The sequence below is a fragment of the Acanthisitta chloris genome, unplaced genomic scaffold, assembly GCF_000695815.1.
Source record: "Acanthisitta chloris isolate BGI_N310 unplaced genomic scaffold, ASM69581v1 scaffold30686, whole genome shotgun sequence".
Taxonomy (NCBI): Eukaryota; Metazoa; Chordata; class Aves; order Passeriformes; family Acanthisittidae; genus Acanthisitta; species Acanthisitta chloris.
Genome location: NW_008680277.1, coordinates 19,221 through 36,395, shown reverse-complemented (window position 1 = coordinate 36,395; position 17,175 = coordinate 19,221). Strand labels below are relative to the sequence as shown.

Sequence of the window (17,175 nt, the reverse complement as noted above, 5' to 3'; positions counted from 1 at the left end):
GCTGGAAGTTGAATCTGAAAAGCAGCACCAAATGCTTTTTAAATGAGTTGGAAAGGACTTAAATTACATTCTCTGACTCTTTCTTGTCAGTGCTTGCAGCTGTGACTTTAAAAATATTTTTTTAGCAACTGAGTGTGGTTGAAAATGCTCATACACCTATAATTGAATTTACTGAAAAGCTCTAGAACTTAGGAAATACATAACATGAGCATGGGGCCAGAAGAAAAACCTTGATGTTACTCAGTCTCACTCCTGCCTACTTCTTTTTTGGTTTTTCGATTACTGACCCCTTATGCACAAGTTGTATTTCTGTCTTAAATCCTGTTAGCTTTTTTGTTTCATTGAATCTTTTAACAACTCCTTTAAATTCGGTTAAACCATATCTTTTTGGCTAACTTCTTTCTCCCTTTTCCCCATTTGTCTATGTGTGCATGGGTATGTACAAAGAATTTCTATCTCTTTAGTATATTGCAGCTTTTTATGCACCTTTAGGATGTCCTTCATTTCCAGCTTTTGTGTATACTTTTCACATCACATTTCTGGTCATGTTCAGTTCAGACTGTTGCTTTTAAGTTTTGGCAAATTAGCCGCAGCAAAGCTTCACCTCTTCATAATATTCGTGAGTCACATTCTCTCTTTACACAAAGCTAAACAACCAGAACAACCTACATAGTCACTGATTTTAACTTGGTACATAGTGCTGCTTCATTGTGTTACAGTTACAGTGTCACAGTTGTCATCTATTATTTTACAAGTCTTATGGAAGGTTTATGTGAGTTGATCAACAAACATTGCCTTGGGGAAGTAACTAGGGATAATAGTTTTTCATCTAGTCAGAGACTTAAAGAACAGTTCACTCTGTTCTCTGTTGACACTTGTTGATATATAATGATTTCCACTAATACTCTGGATTTAATTTTACTAGTCAGTCCTGTGAGTTGTCTTGTTACTCTGTAGTCTGTAGTGTTACCTTTGATCTCCTTCCCACTCTTCCTGCTCTCTCTGTGCTAAACAGTGGAAACCTCTAATCTTTTAATGTTCCAGTATGATCTGTGGAGGGTTGACCCAGGCTGTGTGCCCACCAACACCCCTCTGTCACTCCCCTTCTCAGCCAAGCCATGGAGAGAAAATGCAATGAAAGGTTTATGGGTCAAGATAAGGGCAGGGAGAGATCACTCAGCAATTACTGTCCCAGACAAAACAGACTTGACAGAAATTAATTTAATTTATTGCCATCAAATCAGAGTAGAGTAATGAGAAATAAAAGCTAAGTCCTGAAAAACTTTTTCCCACCCTTCCCTTCTTCCTGGACTCAACCTCACTCCCTAGTTCTCTACCTTATTCCCCCTGCCCTTTGTCCCCCACCTCCAGCAGCACAGGGGGACAGGAAATGGAGTCTGCTGTCAGTTCATCACACATTGTCTCTACCTCTCCTTGCTCCTCAGGGGGAGGACTCCTCATGCTCTACCCCTGCTCCAGCTTGGGGTCCCTCCCACGGGAGACAGTCTTCCATAAATTTCTCCAGCATGAGAACTTCCCATGGGCTGCAGTTCTTCATGAACTGCTCCAGCATAGGTCTCTCCCACAGGGTGCAGTCCTTCAGGAACAGACTGCTCCAGCATGGTCAGATTATGACCACAGGGTCACAACTCCTGTGAGAAAACCTGCTCCAGTGTGAGCTCCTCTCTCCACAGAGATGTGGGTCCTGCCAGGAACCTAACCCAGCATGGGCTTCCCACAGGGCCACAGCCTCCTTCAGGCTCTGGCGTGGGGCTCCTCCACAGGCTGTGGGTGTATCTCTGCTTCCCTGTCGACCTCCATGGGCTGCGGGACTGCCTGCCTCACCATGGGCTGCACCATGGGCTGCAGAGGAATCTCTGCTCCAGTGCCTGGAGCTCCTCTTCCTCCTCCTCCTTCACTGACCTTGGTGTCCACATAGTTGTTCTCTCACATATTCTCACTCCTCTCTCTGGCTGCAGTTGTTCTTCTGCAGGGTTGTTTGGGACTTGTGCACCTCTTAATTCTCTCAGAGGCACTATCACCATCACTGCTGGGCTTGGCCTGGGACAGAGGTGGATCTGTCTTGGAGCCAGTTGGCATTGGCTCTGTCAGACATGAGGGAAGCTTCTGGCAGCCTCTTACACAAGCCACCCCTTTAGTCCCCCTATCCTGGCTACCAAAACCTTGCCACACAAACCCAAGGCAAGTTGTAATGCCACCTTTCACTTGTACCACCAGCATTTCTTCTCTGGTGTGAAAGAAGATAGACTAAGATGTTATACGGAAATGTTACCTGCCAGGTGCATAAGGCAGTTTGGCATTAGCAAAGCATTAGATGGGATGTTATGTGCAGTTCTGGGCAAAGCACTAAAGAAAATCAATCAGTAAGAGATAAAGAGACTGGTGAGAATGATCAGAGATTTGATAGCTGAGAGAAGACTAATGCTAACAGTCTTCAAATACAAAAGAAACAACTGCAGAAAGGAAAGGAAGGTCTAATGTTCAGCTGTATGGTGGCTAGGACTAGTCGGTTTAGCTGGTAAGAAGAGAGACACTGCCTGGACATTAGGGAAAAAAATTCAACTGCGAAGGTAGTTAAACACAGGAATAGATAGTCTTAGAGTGGATCTGTTAATCCTGAATTGCAGTAGGTCTTGATGAGCCTACATCTCTTCCCTTGGGATCCTCTGCCACCTTCTGCAACCCAGGAGGGTGGGATTAGGATTGTCTGAGAGAGAGCTTTTACTAGATACTTCCCACAACTCCAAAGGCTTCAAGAAATGTCACAATTTTACTGAGGTGGTTGTAGATAATATTAGTGTAGTTTGTAATTTCATCAAGATTTTAGTGGAATTTTTCTTGCCAGACTTTGAATTGTGTTTCCAAGAGCTTCAGTGTGTAGTCCTTCCACCATCTGATCCCTTTCAGGATATGATATACAGTCCTGTTAGCATATAAGGGTTTAGTGATATTATTTCCAAGACATGACATGAGGCTCATATTGTTATATTTGTTTTTTCTCCTTTCTGTTTGCTGTCAGTGAGTCATGTTCTCTCTGCTTCATTCTTGAAGTTGACCCATTCAGGTTTTTGTTACAGTAGATGATAGCAATTTGAGAGCACCAGTTGTGAAGATAGTTTCCATTCCAATACTGAGGTAATAGATTTTCAAAAGCAATTATGCCTAAAATAGATATATATTGCAGTCATGTTGTAAAACTAGTCATTTCATATAATGAAATGTGTTTTCAGTTTTCATATTAAATGATTGGAAACAGTAGGTGGGTGCAACATATAAACCACAATAGCAGACGTGCAATATTTATAAAAAGGCAGAAATTTCTAGGCTTCCTTCTGTAACAAACGGATCCTAAAAATATGTAATCACCTACATGCACCTGTGAACTCACCTACAAAAACATGAGCATCCCCAGCCCCTTGCAGCACATCTGAGTTTCAAGCAGCACCACTTTTCTGGGAGTGTGAGTGCCCCTAGTCATGTGTCTCCTTTGGGAGACGTGAGCGCTTTAGCTTTGCGTGTAACTTACTCCCTAAAATTTCTTGTTCCCTATAATCTGCTAACCCACAGGCCATTGAGAAAGCTTTCCACTAGGTCACATGCACTTATCCAAGCTGTGGGTTCATGCCTGCTGCACCCCAAACTGCTGTCACACCAGCTAGGGTGCAGCTACTCACAGCACCCATCAGGCCTGGATGGAGGCAGCAGTGGTGGCAGGGCAATTTCTCATCCTATCAGGCCAGGTTTTTGTCATTGCTCTGTTCCACTCCAGCATATTTTGCCCCTGTTAGAAATTTTCATGCTTCTTTTATACTTCTGCAGCTGATTACTTCTTTGTTTCAGAAGTCTCTTTGTGATGCCTGGTTTCCATTTCACCTGCCCGAGTGTCACTGCCTGCAGCATGATTAGTCTGCTGGGGCAAACACTTGTGGGGCAGTTGGAGGGGTTGTATTCACACACAGTTCATGCACATATTTCTGTCACACCAACTGTTGTTATCCAGGCCTTTCTGCAAAGGGTTGTCTGCACAGGCAAGCACTACCACAGGAATTCCTTAGGATATTGTCTCTTTATATGTGTATATGTACATGGACCTTGTGAGTGTGCCAGAGTTGTGTTCTAGTACCAGATTAGAGCCTCAGGAAGCTGTATCCCTGTTAATGTCCTGATTAAAGAGAGCGCTGGGATAGGTAACCGAATAGACTCCAGTCTAACGGGAGAGTGTACTCGTCAGTGAGGGTTACGTGACCGAGGTCGCAGTCCGTGTTTCAGTGTCCCGCTAGGTGGCGCTCGGCACCGGGAGGTGTCTGCATTGCACACGGTTTTCCCATGGCATCGCCTGTATTTCCAGCTTGGATCCATCTGTTACAACTAGTTAATAGCCACTGTATCAGTATATATACTCTGATATGCTAATGGTACGTGATTTTCTTCTCACTTATTTGATCCAGTGACAAAGCAGTGTTTATAAATAACAGCATTTAAATGGCAGAGATCATAAAAGTTGTGTTCCTACAGGTATCAGATATTCAGGCAAGAACAGCACTGCTCATGTGGTCCCCTCCATCCAGTGATGCCAGAGAAGACACAGACAAGAGTGACATACCAGAGGTTTATACCTATGAAGTGATGATTTCAAATACTGGAAAAGATGGAAAGTACAAAACTGTATACGTGTAGGTGATCATTATTTTTATTTAATTGCTTCTGCATTGAATTATGTGGCTTAAAACCTCATTAAAAGTCTGCTTGTTGTCAGAGAGTTAGATAATAATCATTTTTGTGTAACTTCTTTTTGAAATCAACTACCTTTTTTCAGTAGAATTTGTTTTGTTTTATTACTGACGTCTGTGCCATCAATCAGAATGCAAAGACTTTGTTCTTACATGTTGGAGACGTGTTTTAATACCACTTTGCTGAATTCCAGCACTAGAAACTATGAGTTCTCAAATAGTGAAGTATGCGAGTAGTGAGAAATAAAAGTTGTATTTATAGTTATTTATCAGCACATGCCTTGCTCCCAGTAAGGTTATCCCTCCCTTCCCTAAAATTGCTGTTGGTAAGAGACAGTCTTATGATACAAAAAAAGTAAGTAGATTCACACAGAACACAACTCATAGCAGCATCAAAGCAAACAAAACTCTTCAGTTGTTTCGTTCCTAGCACAACATTCTTCAGCCAGGTTTTTTTTTCAACTTGGAGAAATGTAACAGTAAAATTCAGCGTTATGGGCATAGAGCTCTCTTAAAATTATAAACCTTTGTGTCTAGTGAGTTTATCTTCCTCACCTTCCATAGATTTCATAGACTCACAAGCTGGATACCCCTATCCTAGAAACTAAAGGAAAAGAAAGGAGCTTTGCTAACATAAGCTGATGTCAGCAAAAGCAGAATAATAGATGTTACTTAGGTGTCTTTTCTGTTTACCAGGCAACAACAAGGAGGTGTATGCAGTCAGGTACAATTGTAGGTAATTGATTTTTGCAAGGCTGAACTGAGATTCTATAGGCCCCAGTATTTAATGGGTTTTTTTCTGTAACAACATACATGCATACACATGCAGCTTGATTTACTGAGTAAAGAGGAAAATAATTATTTTCTAAAAAGCAGCAAATGAATAAAAAAAGGCCTCAAAACCACCAGGGTAAAAGAGCAGGAATAACACAAGAAGCTTCTAAAATTTGAAGATAAATGCATTTACATTTTACTATAATTAGCGAGAGAGACAAACTAAGCAAATACACTTCATAGAAGGTGTGTTAGGTGAGTGGATCAAATGATACGTGTCTTTTTTTATAAATCTATGGAATTCTGAAACAGTCTTTTAAACAAAATTGTATCTCTTTCCAGTGGAGAAGAAAATAAAGTTACTGTAAATGATCTCAGGCCAGCAACTGACTACCATGCAAAGTGAGTATCTCCTTTTCTCTTCATTAAATGCAGTGGAAATGTTTTAAAAGTTTCATTGTACCTGTGTATTTGCATAAGTCTTCAGAGATTGTTTTTACCACCTCTCACCCTAATCTGAATTCTGCCAGTGTGAACACTGCACAAAATCAGTGAAGACTGGAAAGACTCAACCACAAAGATAACTGACAAATTACATATTTGCATCTGTATGCAAGCACAAACCACTTTGTGTACAACCTTAGTCACTGTTGGAATGTTTCCTTCTCCCTGTTTGTGAAATCTACAAAGCCAAATTTCCTGTGACTCACTGTTCATGCACCAAAAACATATCAGGATTTTTGCATCTTCATAAGCTGCCAACCCAGGTCTTATATCAGTGATCAGAGGAAAGGGTTTTTCGGGGGGTTTCTTTTTTTTTTTCTTTCAAGAAACCAGATGAATCAGAAGGAAGTAATGTGCCATTCACCCACAGAAGAGACAAGGCATAGCTGCACAGCTTGGAGGGCAGGGGGAGGCCAGAAGATGATAATGTATTTTCTTTTGGAGAGAAGCTGTTTGAAAAACAAACCATTTCTCTTTGAGACACAAACAAGAATTCACTCTTTTGAAGTATGTGGAGAGTTAATTCATAGCCTTCCTAAGGAAAAGGTCAGGGTGAATACACTCAGTAAGGTCTTGAAGGAGTGCAGAGGATACTCTGAAAATAAATCAGCAGCTTCATTGTGTTCATCTGACGAAAGTGCTTGCAGAAGAATTATTCATGATATTAGTTAATGTGTCTACAACAGATAATGAGCCTGCAAGATGTTACAATACTTCCCAACCAAAGTACAGCTAATAACAGACATATTTCAGATATAATTGTGAGACCAAAGCTGACTGATGGTAATGATGTACATCCAAAGTAAAGGGCTTTCTTCTTTCACGTTACTTCCATTGATCAAGATGTTCTCCCCAGTTACTTATTTATAACAGTGATATTTTAATAATGAAGCAGCAAGGCAGTAACTGAAGTCTGAATACTCAGGGATTTTTGGAACCTTTACATACAGATTTTGAAGCAAAACGTTATTGGCTCTTTTCCACTTTAGAGTCCAAGTAGAATGCAACTGTGTAAAGGGGAGCCCTTCAGAAGCAGAGAGTTTTACCACAACTAGTTGTGAACCTGATGCCCCAAATCTGCCTAGGATAACTAACCGGACCAAAAATTCTCTTACTCTTCAGTGGAAGGTAAGAATTGCTTCACAGCCTTTAAAATAAATATTTTAAACTCTTCAGAATTGTCATGGGCTTATCAACAAAATACCAGTTCACTGAAATGGAAAATTTTTGTCAAACATACTAATTTCAGTCACAGTTCCATGGCTGGAAATAGATGTACTGGGTTAAATGTGGACTTCAATAAAAAGAGGAGGATTTACAGAAAAGCAAGGAGCCTTTGTAGATAAAGCGGCTGAGTTCCAGTCCTGTACTGTATTGTGGAACTGATTCATTTCTCTGTCATTGAACATAGGTTTGTTAGTGCAAAGCAAATTAAGTGGTCTGGAAAGACTGAGATTGGAGCAGACCCGCAATCTAGTTGCTCAGAAAAATGCTATAGCATTTTACACTGCTGCCAGAATACTTTTTTCAAGGTCTAAATTAGAAAACAAAACTATAAACATGAAGCAAACATTAATTGGAGATTGAACTAGGACTGTCTTGGCAAGTGAAATGACTGTATAAGGGGAATATCATTTGCCTTCTGCTGTTCTTGCCATGGTTTGGCCCATTCGTTTTTTTTCTTAAGTGGTCTCTTTTCCAGTTAGAGTTCTAATTTTCTTGTTTTCCTGTTGCAGGCATCTTGTGATAATGGTTCCAAAATCCACAGTTACCTTTTAGAATGGGATGAAGTAAGCAAATTATTCTATTGTATTTTTAATTTCGTATGTTTTTTAAGTGGTTATATGTGACTGTGCACATCGAGTTGTGTGAAAACTCATTTCTGTTTAAAGGTGTGTGACAAATATGTAATTCCTGAAGCAACTATCTAAATATTCTCTTTTTTTTTTCTCACGGGTAAGAAGAATATTATTATAAAATAATAGGATCTTAATTGCATGATTCTGCCACTCTTCATAGTGTCTTTTTCACTTGTAGTCCAATATTATGTTCAAGACCTGACACTGAAGGATCATTTTCCTGTAACAGTCTTTCTTTTGTATAAAGGGGGTGGATCAACTATGCCCCTCCAAACATCTTGCAGTCCCTACCTGGACAACTATCTTGCAATGGCACAGCTGCAGAAGCTTCATGGCTTTTCAGTTTCAGCCCCATGGAGCTGGGAAATGAAAAGGAAAGCAAAAAACCTCTAATTCAATATGCATATAAAGTTTCATATACTACTACCTCACTATATGGGAGAATGTTGAGCTATGTTTCATTTTTAAAAATTAGTTTACTTCACATTTGTGTGTCACTTTAATTGTGGATGCATATATAATGGGGTGAATAATGTGATTGATTTATTCTTTTTTTAGGGAAAAGGAAATGGAGAGTTTTGCCAGTGTTATTATGGTCACCAGAAGCAGTATAGGATTACTAAACTATCACCAGCAATGGGGTACACATTTAGGCTAGCAGCCAAAAATGACATGGGAATGAGGTAAATACTGTTAAGTACATAAATATGGGATGCATATGCATGTGTGTGCTTGTTTGAGAAAAACATATGGTGGCATGTAAAGAAAAAAGTCTTTAGTCCAACTGGAATGAAATGGGATATAGAATATTTCAGTTGGAAAGGGCCTGCAGTGATCACAGTATGTGATTGGATTATTCATTTTGCAAACTATCTGTGTGCTATGAATCATTTGACCCCTGCTTGAGCAGGGGAGGTTAGACAAGATGACCTCCAGAGATCCCTTCCAACTTCAGCATAATGTGTTTTGTTCGGGCCTGGCATGGCTACATACTGCAATTGCTGTGTATGTGCAGATGTACCATATAAATGCTACAAATCTCAGCCTCTCTTAGAAGCAACATGTGCTGCTGCTGTGCAGACCAGAGGGTACCTTGTACCATGCTCTCTGCTGCACTTGGTTCCTGAGAGGTTCAATATGGTGCTAGACCTAGCGTTAGTTCCTGAAGCTGGTGTAGCAGTTTTGAAGGGCTTATCATCCCTCCGTAAATTTAGAGTTGTAGTGATGACTGTATAAAAAGATGCCAAAAAACACTCTGCTGCAGCAGGAAGTAAGTCTGGCACGTGTCGATGGATCTGTGTTGTGCTCTATGCCATGACCCATTATCTAAGGTATTTTAGTCTCCTGTTACCCTGGGAAATAGACGGTATGTGACATTACCATATCAATTAATTCTTTGGAAGTTCTAGAGCTTATTGTAAATGCTTAGGATACGCAGTTCTTGCTGTTTGTTGCTACTTTTCAGAAGTTATAGAGCACTAAACTTTGGGTTTTTTTAATTTTTTCAATTATTTTTGAATTAATGACATCTGACTTCAGTAGAGAATATAAGTAAGAACTTGAAAAAAAATGTGTTTTCTTAAGTCATGTTTGTACTACTGGGTGCAGTAGTTCTTGGGAATGCTTTTTGTTCATCAGGCAAAGCAGATTAACCTGGCTAACAGTCACACTACCAAGGCTCATACCATCACTACAACAGACTGCTAGTGTCCATGCTACCTAGTAGCCGTGGGACCTTGAAGTCCTGTGTTGCATAAAAATAAGGTTTCCCTAGCCATCAGCTTAAAATTGCTATTTTGCATTTGTTTTCTTCATTCAGTGTGTGAAATACTATGAACATTGTGCTGCTGATCACCAGAGTGGTGTTTTTACAGCATGAAATAGAGGATGTGTATTGTGTGTCCTTCTGCTGGCAGAAGGAGGTGCTTGAAGCAACAATGCCTGCTTGGACAGTGTTGAAGGACAGCACAAAGAGTAGGGAGCCAGGCCTGGGGTCATAATTCATGCTGGGCAGAAGAAATCTTCTGTGAACTATTAAGTATGTGAAAAATACAGCTGGCTCCGGAGATCTGAAGCTAACTTTATGTTATGTTGGGAGGCTTTGGAGAGCACTCAGGGAATGCATTGCATATAGCTCCTATTCCTGTGTCTTTCCTCAAGCACCTGCTTTGGACCACTGTCAGAGGACACGATGACTTTCGGTGTGCTCCAACAATCTTTATTACGTTACTGCCTTCTAGATGATGTTCCTGGAATTAATTATTCTCTTGAGTTGCTCCTGGACTTTGTCTTGATGAGATTTAGTTGGAACTGTTGCAAAGAAAGACAGGGAGGGAGCTGACAGTGAAGCAGGGTCCGGTGCTCGGGTTCTCTTCCTGTTCCCCTTTTACATCTGAGTGTGAGTGTACCCTCTAGGAATAGCTGTGCACATGTCAGATTCCTCCAGCGTCAGCTTTGAAGACACTGCTCAGTTAAGTACTCTTCTTAAACTAATCACGCTGAATAGATTTTTTAAATCAGTATTTCATAGCCTTCTGAAGATGTGCTTTATTGCCTTCATGGTATTATTTAATTAAGAAGTCTCTTGAAACAATATTGATTAGTGTGAGTGCCTGTTTATTCCTTACGAAGAACATTGAGAACATTAGGCATCTGGAGACAGAATTTAGTCTAAATATTTTACCAGCAAGAACAGGTATTTAATCTCTGAGTTACTCATTTTTTTAATTTAATTCTAACTGCACATGAAACAGTGGCTAAAGAAAGATGGAAAAATAAAATCTATTTCAAAAATTGATAGCATTGTTGTACTTCCAAGGACATCGTTTAATAGTCATTCACATGTGGATATCACTGGAACTCTCTTAGTTTACTTCAGTGTATTTTGGAATGGTTCAATCAAGTAAAGATACTATATCTTTTTAAAGTGTGGGGATTTTATACTTTATATCTGCTTGTAAGGTGTCTCCTTTAATAGTTTGTTGTGAACAGAGATGGACATGCTATTTATATCCAGCCTCTCTTCATGCCTTCTCCAGGCTACCTATAAAATGCTGGGCATCTTTTTTAGTAAATATATTGTAGGAATCACATAATTTCCATTTCAGAGATTTTCTTGCTTGTGACTTTCTTATGAGAAAAAAAATATTACTATTTCCATAAGTTTACAAAGTTTTCTATTGTTTTGCACTTTTTCACTTCTTGCTTCACAATCTATTTGAGAGTCCGGATGTCCACAGACAGTGTGTCTGCTTTGTGTACTGTCAACACTCTTGATAATGTGTTGTCTGTAATGCCCAAAATATTTTCATGCAGACCAAAATTTACAACATGTGTTGTTATAATGTAGGTTGAGCAAGAGAGGAGGTGAAGTTGAGGTATCTTTATATTGAAATTTTTCAGGCAGGTCAGGTCCCGACGCATGAGATATTGAACTGGCACTGTTGTTTTACCCATACAGAGGATTTTGGTTTCAAATTTAATTTAAAAAAAAATAATGCCTTTGATATTAGTTTCATATGGTTAAAAAAGCTGGACTAGCTCTAGGCCTGCAAATGTTTCTTCAGCTCTGATGTAGAAGCAGGAAATGCCAGCAGAGAACGGGTGGGGTTTTTTAGTCTAGCTGGATGCATGTTAGACCCTCTGTGCAAGCATCCCTCTGTTTCACAGTAGGTCTTTTTATGTAGTTTTATTTGTATTATCACTGCAAGGTGTAGCTTATTGTCCTCAGATAAGGTTAACAGATGTGTGAGGAGATTCACTGGTGCACAATCTACTTCATTTGTTCTGCCATAATATTCACATTGACAGCTCCTAAGATAGCTTAGCATTGATGAGGCTGTACTCTATTATTTTTTGAATCACTAGAGAAACTAGTACTTCAGAGTAATTTTGAAACACGTGAGCAACATTTTTCTGAGGTCTTCCTTTATGTGCTTTTATGTCTTCATGATTTCATTTTGAATAGGAATGACACTGTGGTATTAGTGTATCATTGCATATAGAGCTCTACTGTTTTAGCATGCTGAGTTAATGTGAAAAAGTAAAACATTTTAGTTAGCTAAACTTTGTAATTATATCATGCAAAGGAATCTTTCAATTATGAACATGTTAACCTTGTTCATGTGTTTTGTTACTGACAGACTCATGGGCAGGTCAAGTTATTGCATGTACCAGCTTGCAATTTCCCATTGTGCATGTGTCCCAAGAAACTGTCGTACTGTGTTTAGTAAGAATTTTGTTTTTCTAGATGTTAATTATTTTGTCTAGTTAGTTTACATACTGTCTGTTTTAAACAGTGATTTTAGTGAAGAAGTCCTGTATCATACCTCAGGCACTGCCCCAACCACACCAGCAAGTCCTTTGCTGATTAATGCTGGAGTTACTTGGTTATCCCTTCAGTGGACAAAACCCTCAGGAACACCATCAGATGAAGGAATCTCATATATATTAGAGATGGAGGATGAGAACTCAGTAAGTTTGGAATACTTATTCTCAATAAGGAGAGAGACTAAAATGCGTTTGATACATTATTGTATTAAGTGTAATGATGATTACTTTTGCTGGAATATTTCACAAGGAACTGTATTTTCTGAAATTAAGCTAATGACTTGTTGCTGTGACCAAGCCACATAGTTTTCTTCTCTTTATTGTGTTTAGTGCTATTAAGCCCAAATTCTGCAAAGACTTTTAAATTGCTTTTAACTTCGTGAATTTGTCTGTGAAGTTAAGCTTTGTAAGAGCTGGATCAAAGTAATTGCATAGTGAAATGTGGTCCCTCTAGATGTCGTTCATAACCACCTTTGTTTTAAAATTAGTACGGTTCTGCCCTTTGAAAGTGTTAAGTATAAATTCCTGTTGGCACTGTATATGTTTTTCTTACTGTTCTTTTCTCCTCTTCTGATTGGAAAATGATTAATGTATTCACTCCTCTCAAAAAAAAAATCTCATGTTTACACAATGAAGGTGCACTTCTTACTTTGCCAGAGAAGCATAACAATTACAGTTTGAAACCAGTTGTTTGTATGAAGTATGTTACATCCTCTGGTCTGTAAAGATAATGTTTCAAATAATCCTATTTAATTCTGCAGGGATATGGTTTCAAGCCAAAATATGATGGTGATGATCTTACCTACACAGTGAAGAATTTGAGGCGTAGTACAAAATATAAATTTAGGGTAAGATTTTTTTCATATGTTTGGGTGGGGGGTTTTATGCCAGAGCAGTTTGAGATTGACTCAGAAGTGGGGAGGGCCTTTTTTAAGGAACATGGAAGTCGATGCCAGTTTCTTACAATTTCAGTCTCTTAAAACAGAACACTCTGAAAACTGAACAGCTGAACGCCTGTTTCATTGATTATCTCAGGATAAGGAATAAGAAATTCTGCAAGGGCATAACACAGTTGCAGGTATCTTGACATCCCAGGTCATAAGTCCATGATATTAAGAGTTGGGCCTTTTTTATTTGGGTTTTGTGTTTCATATACAGAGATAATATAACTTAGTGTAGATCTGGAGGTCTTTGATAGGCTCTAAGCATGCCTGAAAGTGTTGGCATAAGGAGCAGCTTTTATCAAAAAAACCCCTTTGTTATGTCGTTCATATTACCGTGGTGCTGAACCCATTCTAGTAAGTCTTACTTGTTAGCTAAACAGAATTCTGGCCTAACTATAAGCTTTTGGGTGTGTATAGAAGCTAAAAAGAAACATACTGGCCATGGGAAGGTGGCCAAATACCCGTGGAGGGCTACAAGAACTTTGCAAGGATGTGCAGAGTTGCAACCAGGAAGGCTGAGGATCAGCTAGAACTGAAATTGGCCAAAGAGGAACAAAAAAAGAGTTCTTCAGATACGTGAGCAGATGCACAGAGAAGACATACAGAAGCCCATTGCTAAACAGGCCAGGGAAGCAAGTTACTAGTGATGCCAGTAAGACAGAGGTTCTCAGTACCTTCTTTGCCTCTCCTTTACTGGCATAACTGGACCCCAGATCACAGGATCAGGTAACTGTGACAAGGCATGTGTCAACCCACCAGTGATAGAGGAAGGGTTGGGCTGTGGTCTCTTGAAACAGCTCCATCCCTTCCAGGTTGGGAGGTCCAGCGCTCCTGAACGTTAAGAGAAGTGGCTGACATTGCTGTAAGACCACTCACTATCTGTAACATCTGAAAAGTGATGCAGGTTGGGAGATATCCTTGATGAATGGAAGAGGGCAAATGTTATACCTCCAATCTGCAAGAAGGTCCCAAAAGTGGACCCAGGGAACTACAGGCCCATTAATCTTACTTCAGTCCCTGGAAAAGTAATGGAAGAGTCCTCCTAGAAACTATTACAAGCCAAATGAAGCAGGTGATTAGGAAAATCCTACACCAAAAGTAAATGATGCCTGACTAGCCTGATCACATCCTACGTCAATGACACTTTTAGTGTTACATTTGAGCTCAGTGGATGTTTTTTATGAACTGCAGCAACGTATTCAACAGTTTCTTACTGCCTTCTCCCTGCACACAGTGGCAAGATGCAAACTGGATGAGTAGTCTGCAAGATGAGTAGAAAACTGGCCAACAGGCCATACTCGGAGGGTGGTTGGTGATCAGTGGTTTTTACTCAGACTGGTATCTGGTGTCAAGTAGGAACTCTTAGGGATGGATATGGGGCCCTACTCTGGTAATTTTCACAACTGATCTACACAATGGGATTGAAAGCATCCTCACCAAGGAGGTGACACCAAACTGGTCAGATGAACACATCATAAGGGAAAGCCATCTAACAGAGAGACCTGGACAGGCTAGAAGAGTGAGCTAGCAAGAACAGTATGAAGTTTAACAGAGACAGGTGCAAAGTTCTGCAGCTGGGTTGGAATATCCAAGAGGTCCAGTATAGGCTAGGAGTAACCTTGCTGAAAGGGACTTCGGGGCAAACAGGATCCTGGGCTGACTGCAGGGGGCATTACTAGCCGAGATTAGAGATGTGATCATCCCACTGTATTCAGCTCTTTATCAGGCTGTACCTGGAGAACCGTGTACAGTTCTGATCCCCACAGTTCACAAAAGCCGCAGACTAGAGATGGTCCAAAGGAGGGTCACAAAAGTGATCAAAGGGCTGGAGAACCTGCCCTATAATGAAAGTCTAAAGGAATTAGGCATTTTCTCTTAGAATGGGGAAGAGAAGTCTCAAAGGGACCTCATCACAGTTACCAGTACTTAAAGGCTGGGTATGAAGAGGAGGGAGGTTCTCTCTTCACAAGGAGCCACCTGGAGAGGACAAGGGGCAATAGTTGCAAGTTGGACTGGGAGAGATTTCATCTTGGTATAAGGAAGTTTTTCACAGTGAGATGAAGCAACCACTGGAACAGCCTCCCCAGGAGTGTGGTGGAGTCCCCAACACTGGGTCCTTTTAGGATATGACTGGTCAATGTGCTGGATAATAAAGACCTTTAAGATCACCAAGTCCAACTGTTAACCCAGCACTGCCCAGTCCAGCACTAAACTATATCCCTAAGCACCACATCTACACATCTTTGAAACACCTCCAGGGATGGTGACTCAACCATGTGCCTAGGCAACCTGTTCCAGTGACCACCCTTTCCATGAACAAATTTTTCCTAATATTCAATCTAAACACTAAAATGTTTAAGTACTTCTTTTCAAACGATATTTTGCACTTCCAAGTATGATTTTGTTGGGATTTTCATGTAACTTAGTATTTGAATAATTTAAAATTTACAGTATATTCCTAGCACTATTATGGCCACACATGTACTTAAAGAATAGCTAATTACCTTGAAACTAGGATTTGCAGGATTTGATCATAGCCTTCCTTTGCAAGTAGTCCTATATGCTAATCACACTCATTACTAGTAAATGTATAGTTACTTAAACATCCCAAGTTTCTCATTAAAATAAAAAAAATCAATGTTTATACCCTACTTTTATTAACCAAACAGTAAACAGAAGTCTCTGTTCACTCATTCACAGGGCATAAAGGAAAAACTAATGTTGTGTTAATCAGGTCTTTAATTTTTATTATACAGGAGAAAGACTTAATTAGTAGTAATATTCCTTAAGGCTTTTGAAAGAAGCTTTATAACCATTGGAAATGTTGTTAGGATACGTAAATGGTAACTGCCTGTTTAACTTCATTTGTAAGGGCACAAAGACAACCAGATGATTATTAATCTCATAAACTGTATCGGGAGACTAAAAGTCTGAGAGACATGTTAGCTTGTATTTCCTTTTCTCAGTCTGTGCTAACATCACTGCTGTCATTTTGATTCTGCTCATTTTTAACACAAACATTTTAAACATTTTTTTAGGTTGTTAAGGTTTTTGCTAAACTAAACACAAACTAAAAAGTAAAGAATAGCAGCAATTTGTTTTTCTAGAATCACAGAAAAGTCTAGGGTGGAAGGGACTTTTGGCAATCATCTGGGTGAAATTTGTGTAGAAAGCAGGGCCTTAAGGTTAGGCAATTCAACCATGTCCTAGCTCTGTTAAGCTGAGATTTCACTATTTCTATCAAGGGATATCTGACTATTTCTCTGGTCAGTCTGTTCTCATGGTGATTAATTTCTGTTTTTATATCCAGCTAGAATTTTCATTAACACACTTTGTGTCTACTGACTCATCCTGCGATCACAAATCCTTTGAAGGCAGTATCTTCATCTCTTCTATAGCTATCTTTAAGGTACTGGAAGGCTCTGATTAGATCCTTCCCAATGAAACTTCTTTTTTCTCAGGCAGTATGAAACCAAACTTTTCTTCCTGCATCAGGTTCTCCAATCCTCTGATCATCATGCTGGCCCTCTCCAATCCTCTGATCATCATGCTGGCCCTCTTCTACACCCCCTCCCATTACCCAGTGTCTCTTGAACTGGGAGGACCAAAACTGGACACGGTATTCCAGGCATTGTTTAAAAAGTGTTGAGTAAAGTGGTATAATCACATCCCTTGATCTGCTGGCTAAATTCTTGCTGATGCAACCCATGAAACAGCTTGGTTTTACTACGGCCAAGATGCTTTGCTGATTCATTTGGATTGCTCCCACCAGAATCCTATGGTCCTTCTCAGCAGAGCTGGGTAAAGAAAAGCTGCCTATAGCCAGTCAGACCACAGACTGTGCTGCTGCTGGGATTATTCCTTCCCAGGTGGAAGACTGTCCTTGTCCAAAGCTCATACAGTTCTTGTTGATGCAGTCTTTCAGCCTGTCAGAGTCTGTATGGTGGCTCTTCCTTCCATCATATCTCTCTTCTCCTAGTTTGGTGTCATATGCAACCCTGGGAGTCTGCATTG

General features: G+C 39.9%; 1 protein-coding gene across 1 annotated transcript in view; it reads left to right on the top strand.

Moving 5' to 3' along the window:
• FNDC3A (fibronectin type III domain containing 3A) overlaps window positions 1–17,175 on the top strand; it is a 47,304-nt gene that overhangs the window by 13,181 nt on the left and 16,948 nt on the right. The window contains exons 5-11 of the mRNA XM_009077654.1: window positions 4,537–4,694; window positions 5,868–5,927; window positions 7,019–7,157; window positions 7,766–7,819; window positions 8,447–8,571; window positions 12,187–12,361; window positions 12,979–13,065. Coding sequence (XP_009075902.1) covers window positions 4,537–4,694; window positions 5,868–5,927; window positions 7,019–7,157; window positions 7,766–7,819; window positions 8,447–8,571; window positions 12,187–12,361; window positions 12,979–13,065 — 798 coding nt within the window. The remainder of the gene's footprint in view (window positions 1–4,536; window positions 4,695–5,867; window positions 5,928–7,018; window positions 7,158–7,765; window positions 7,820–8,446; window positions 8,572–12,186; window positions 12,362–12,978; window positions 13,066–17,175) is intronic.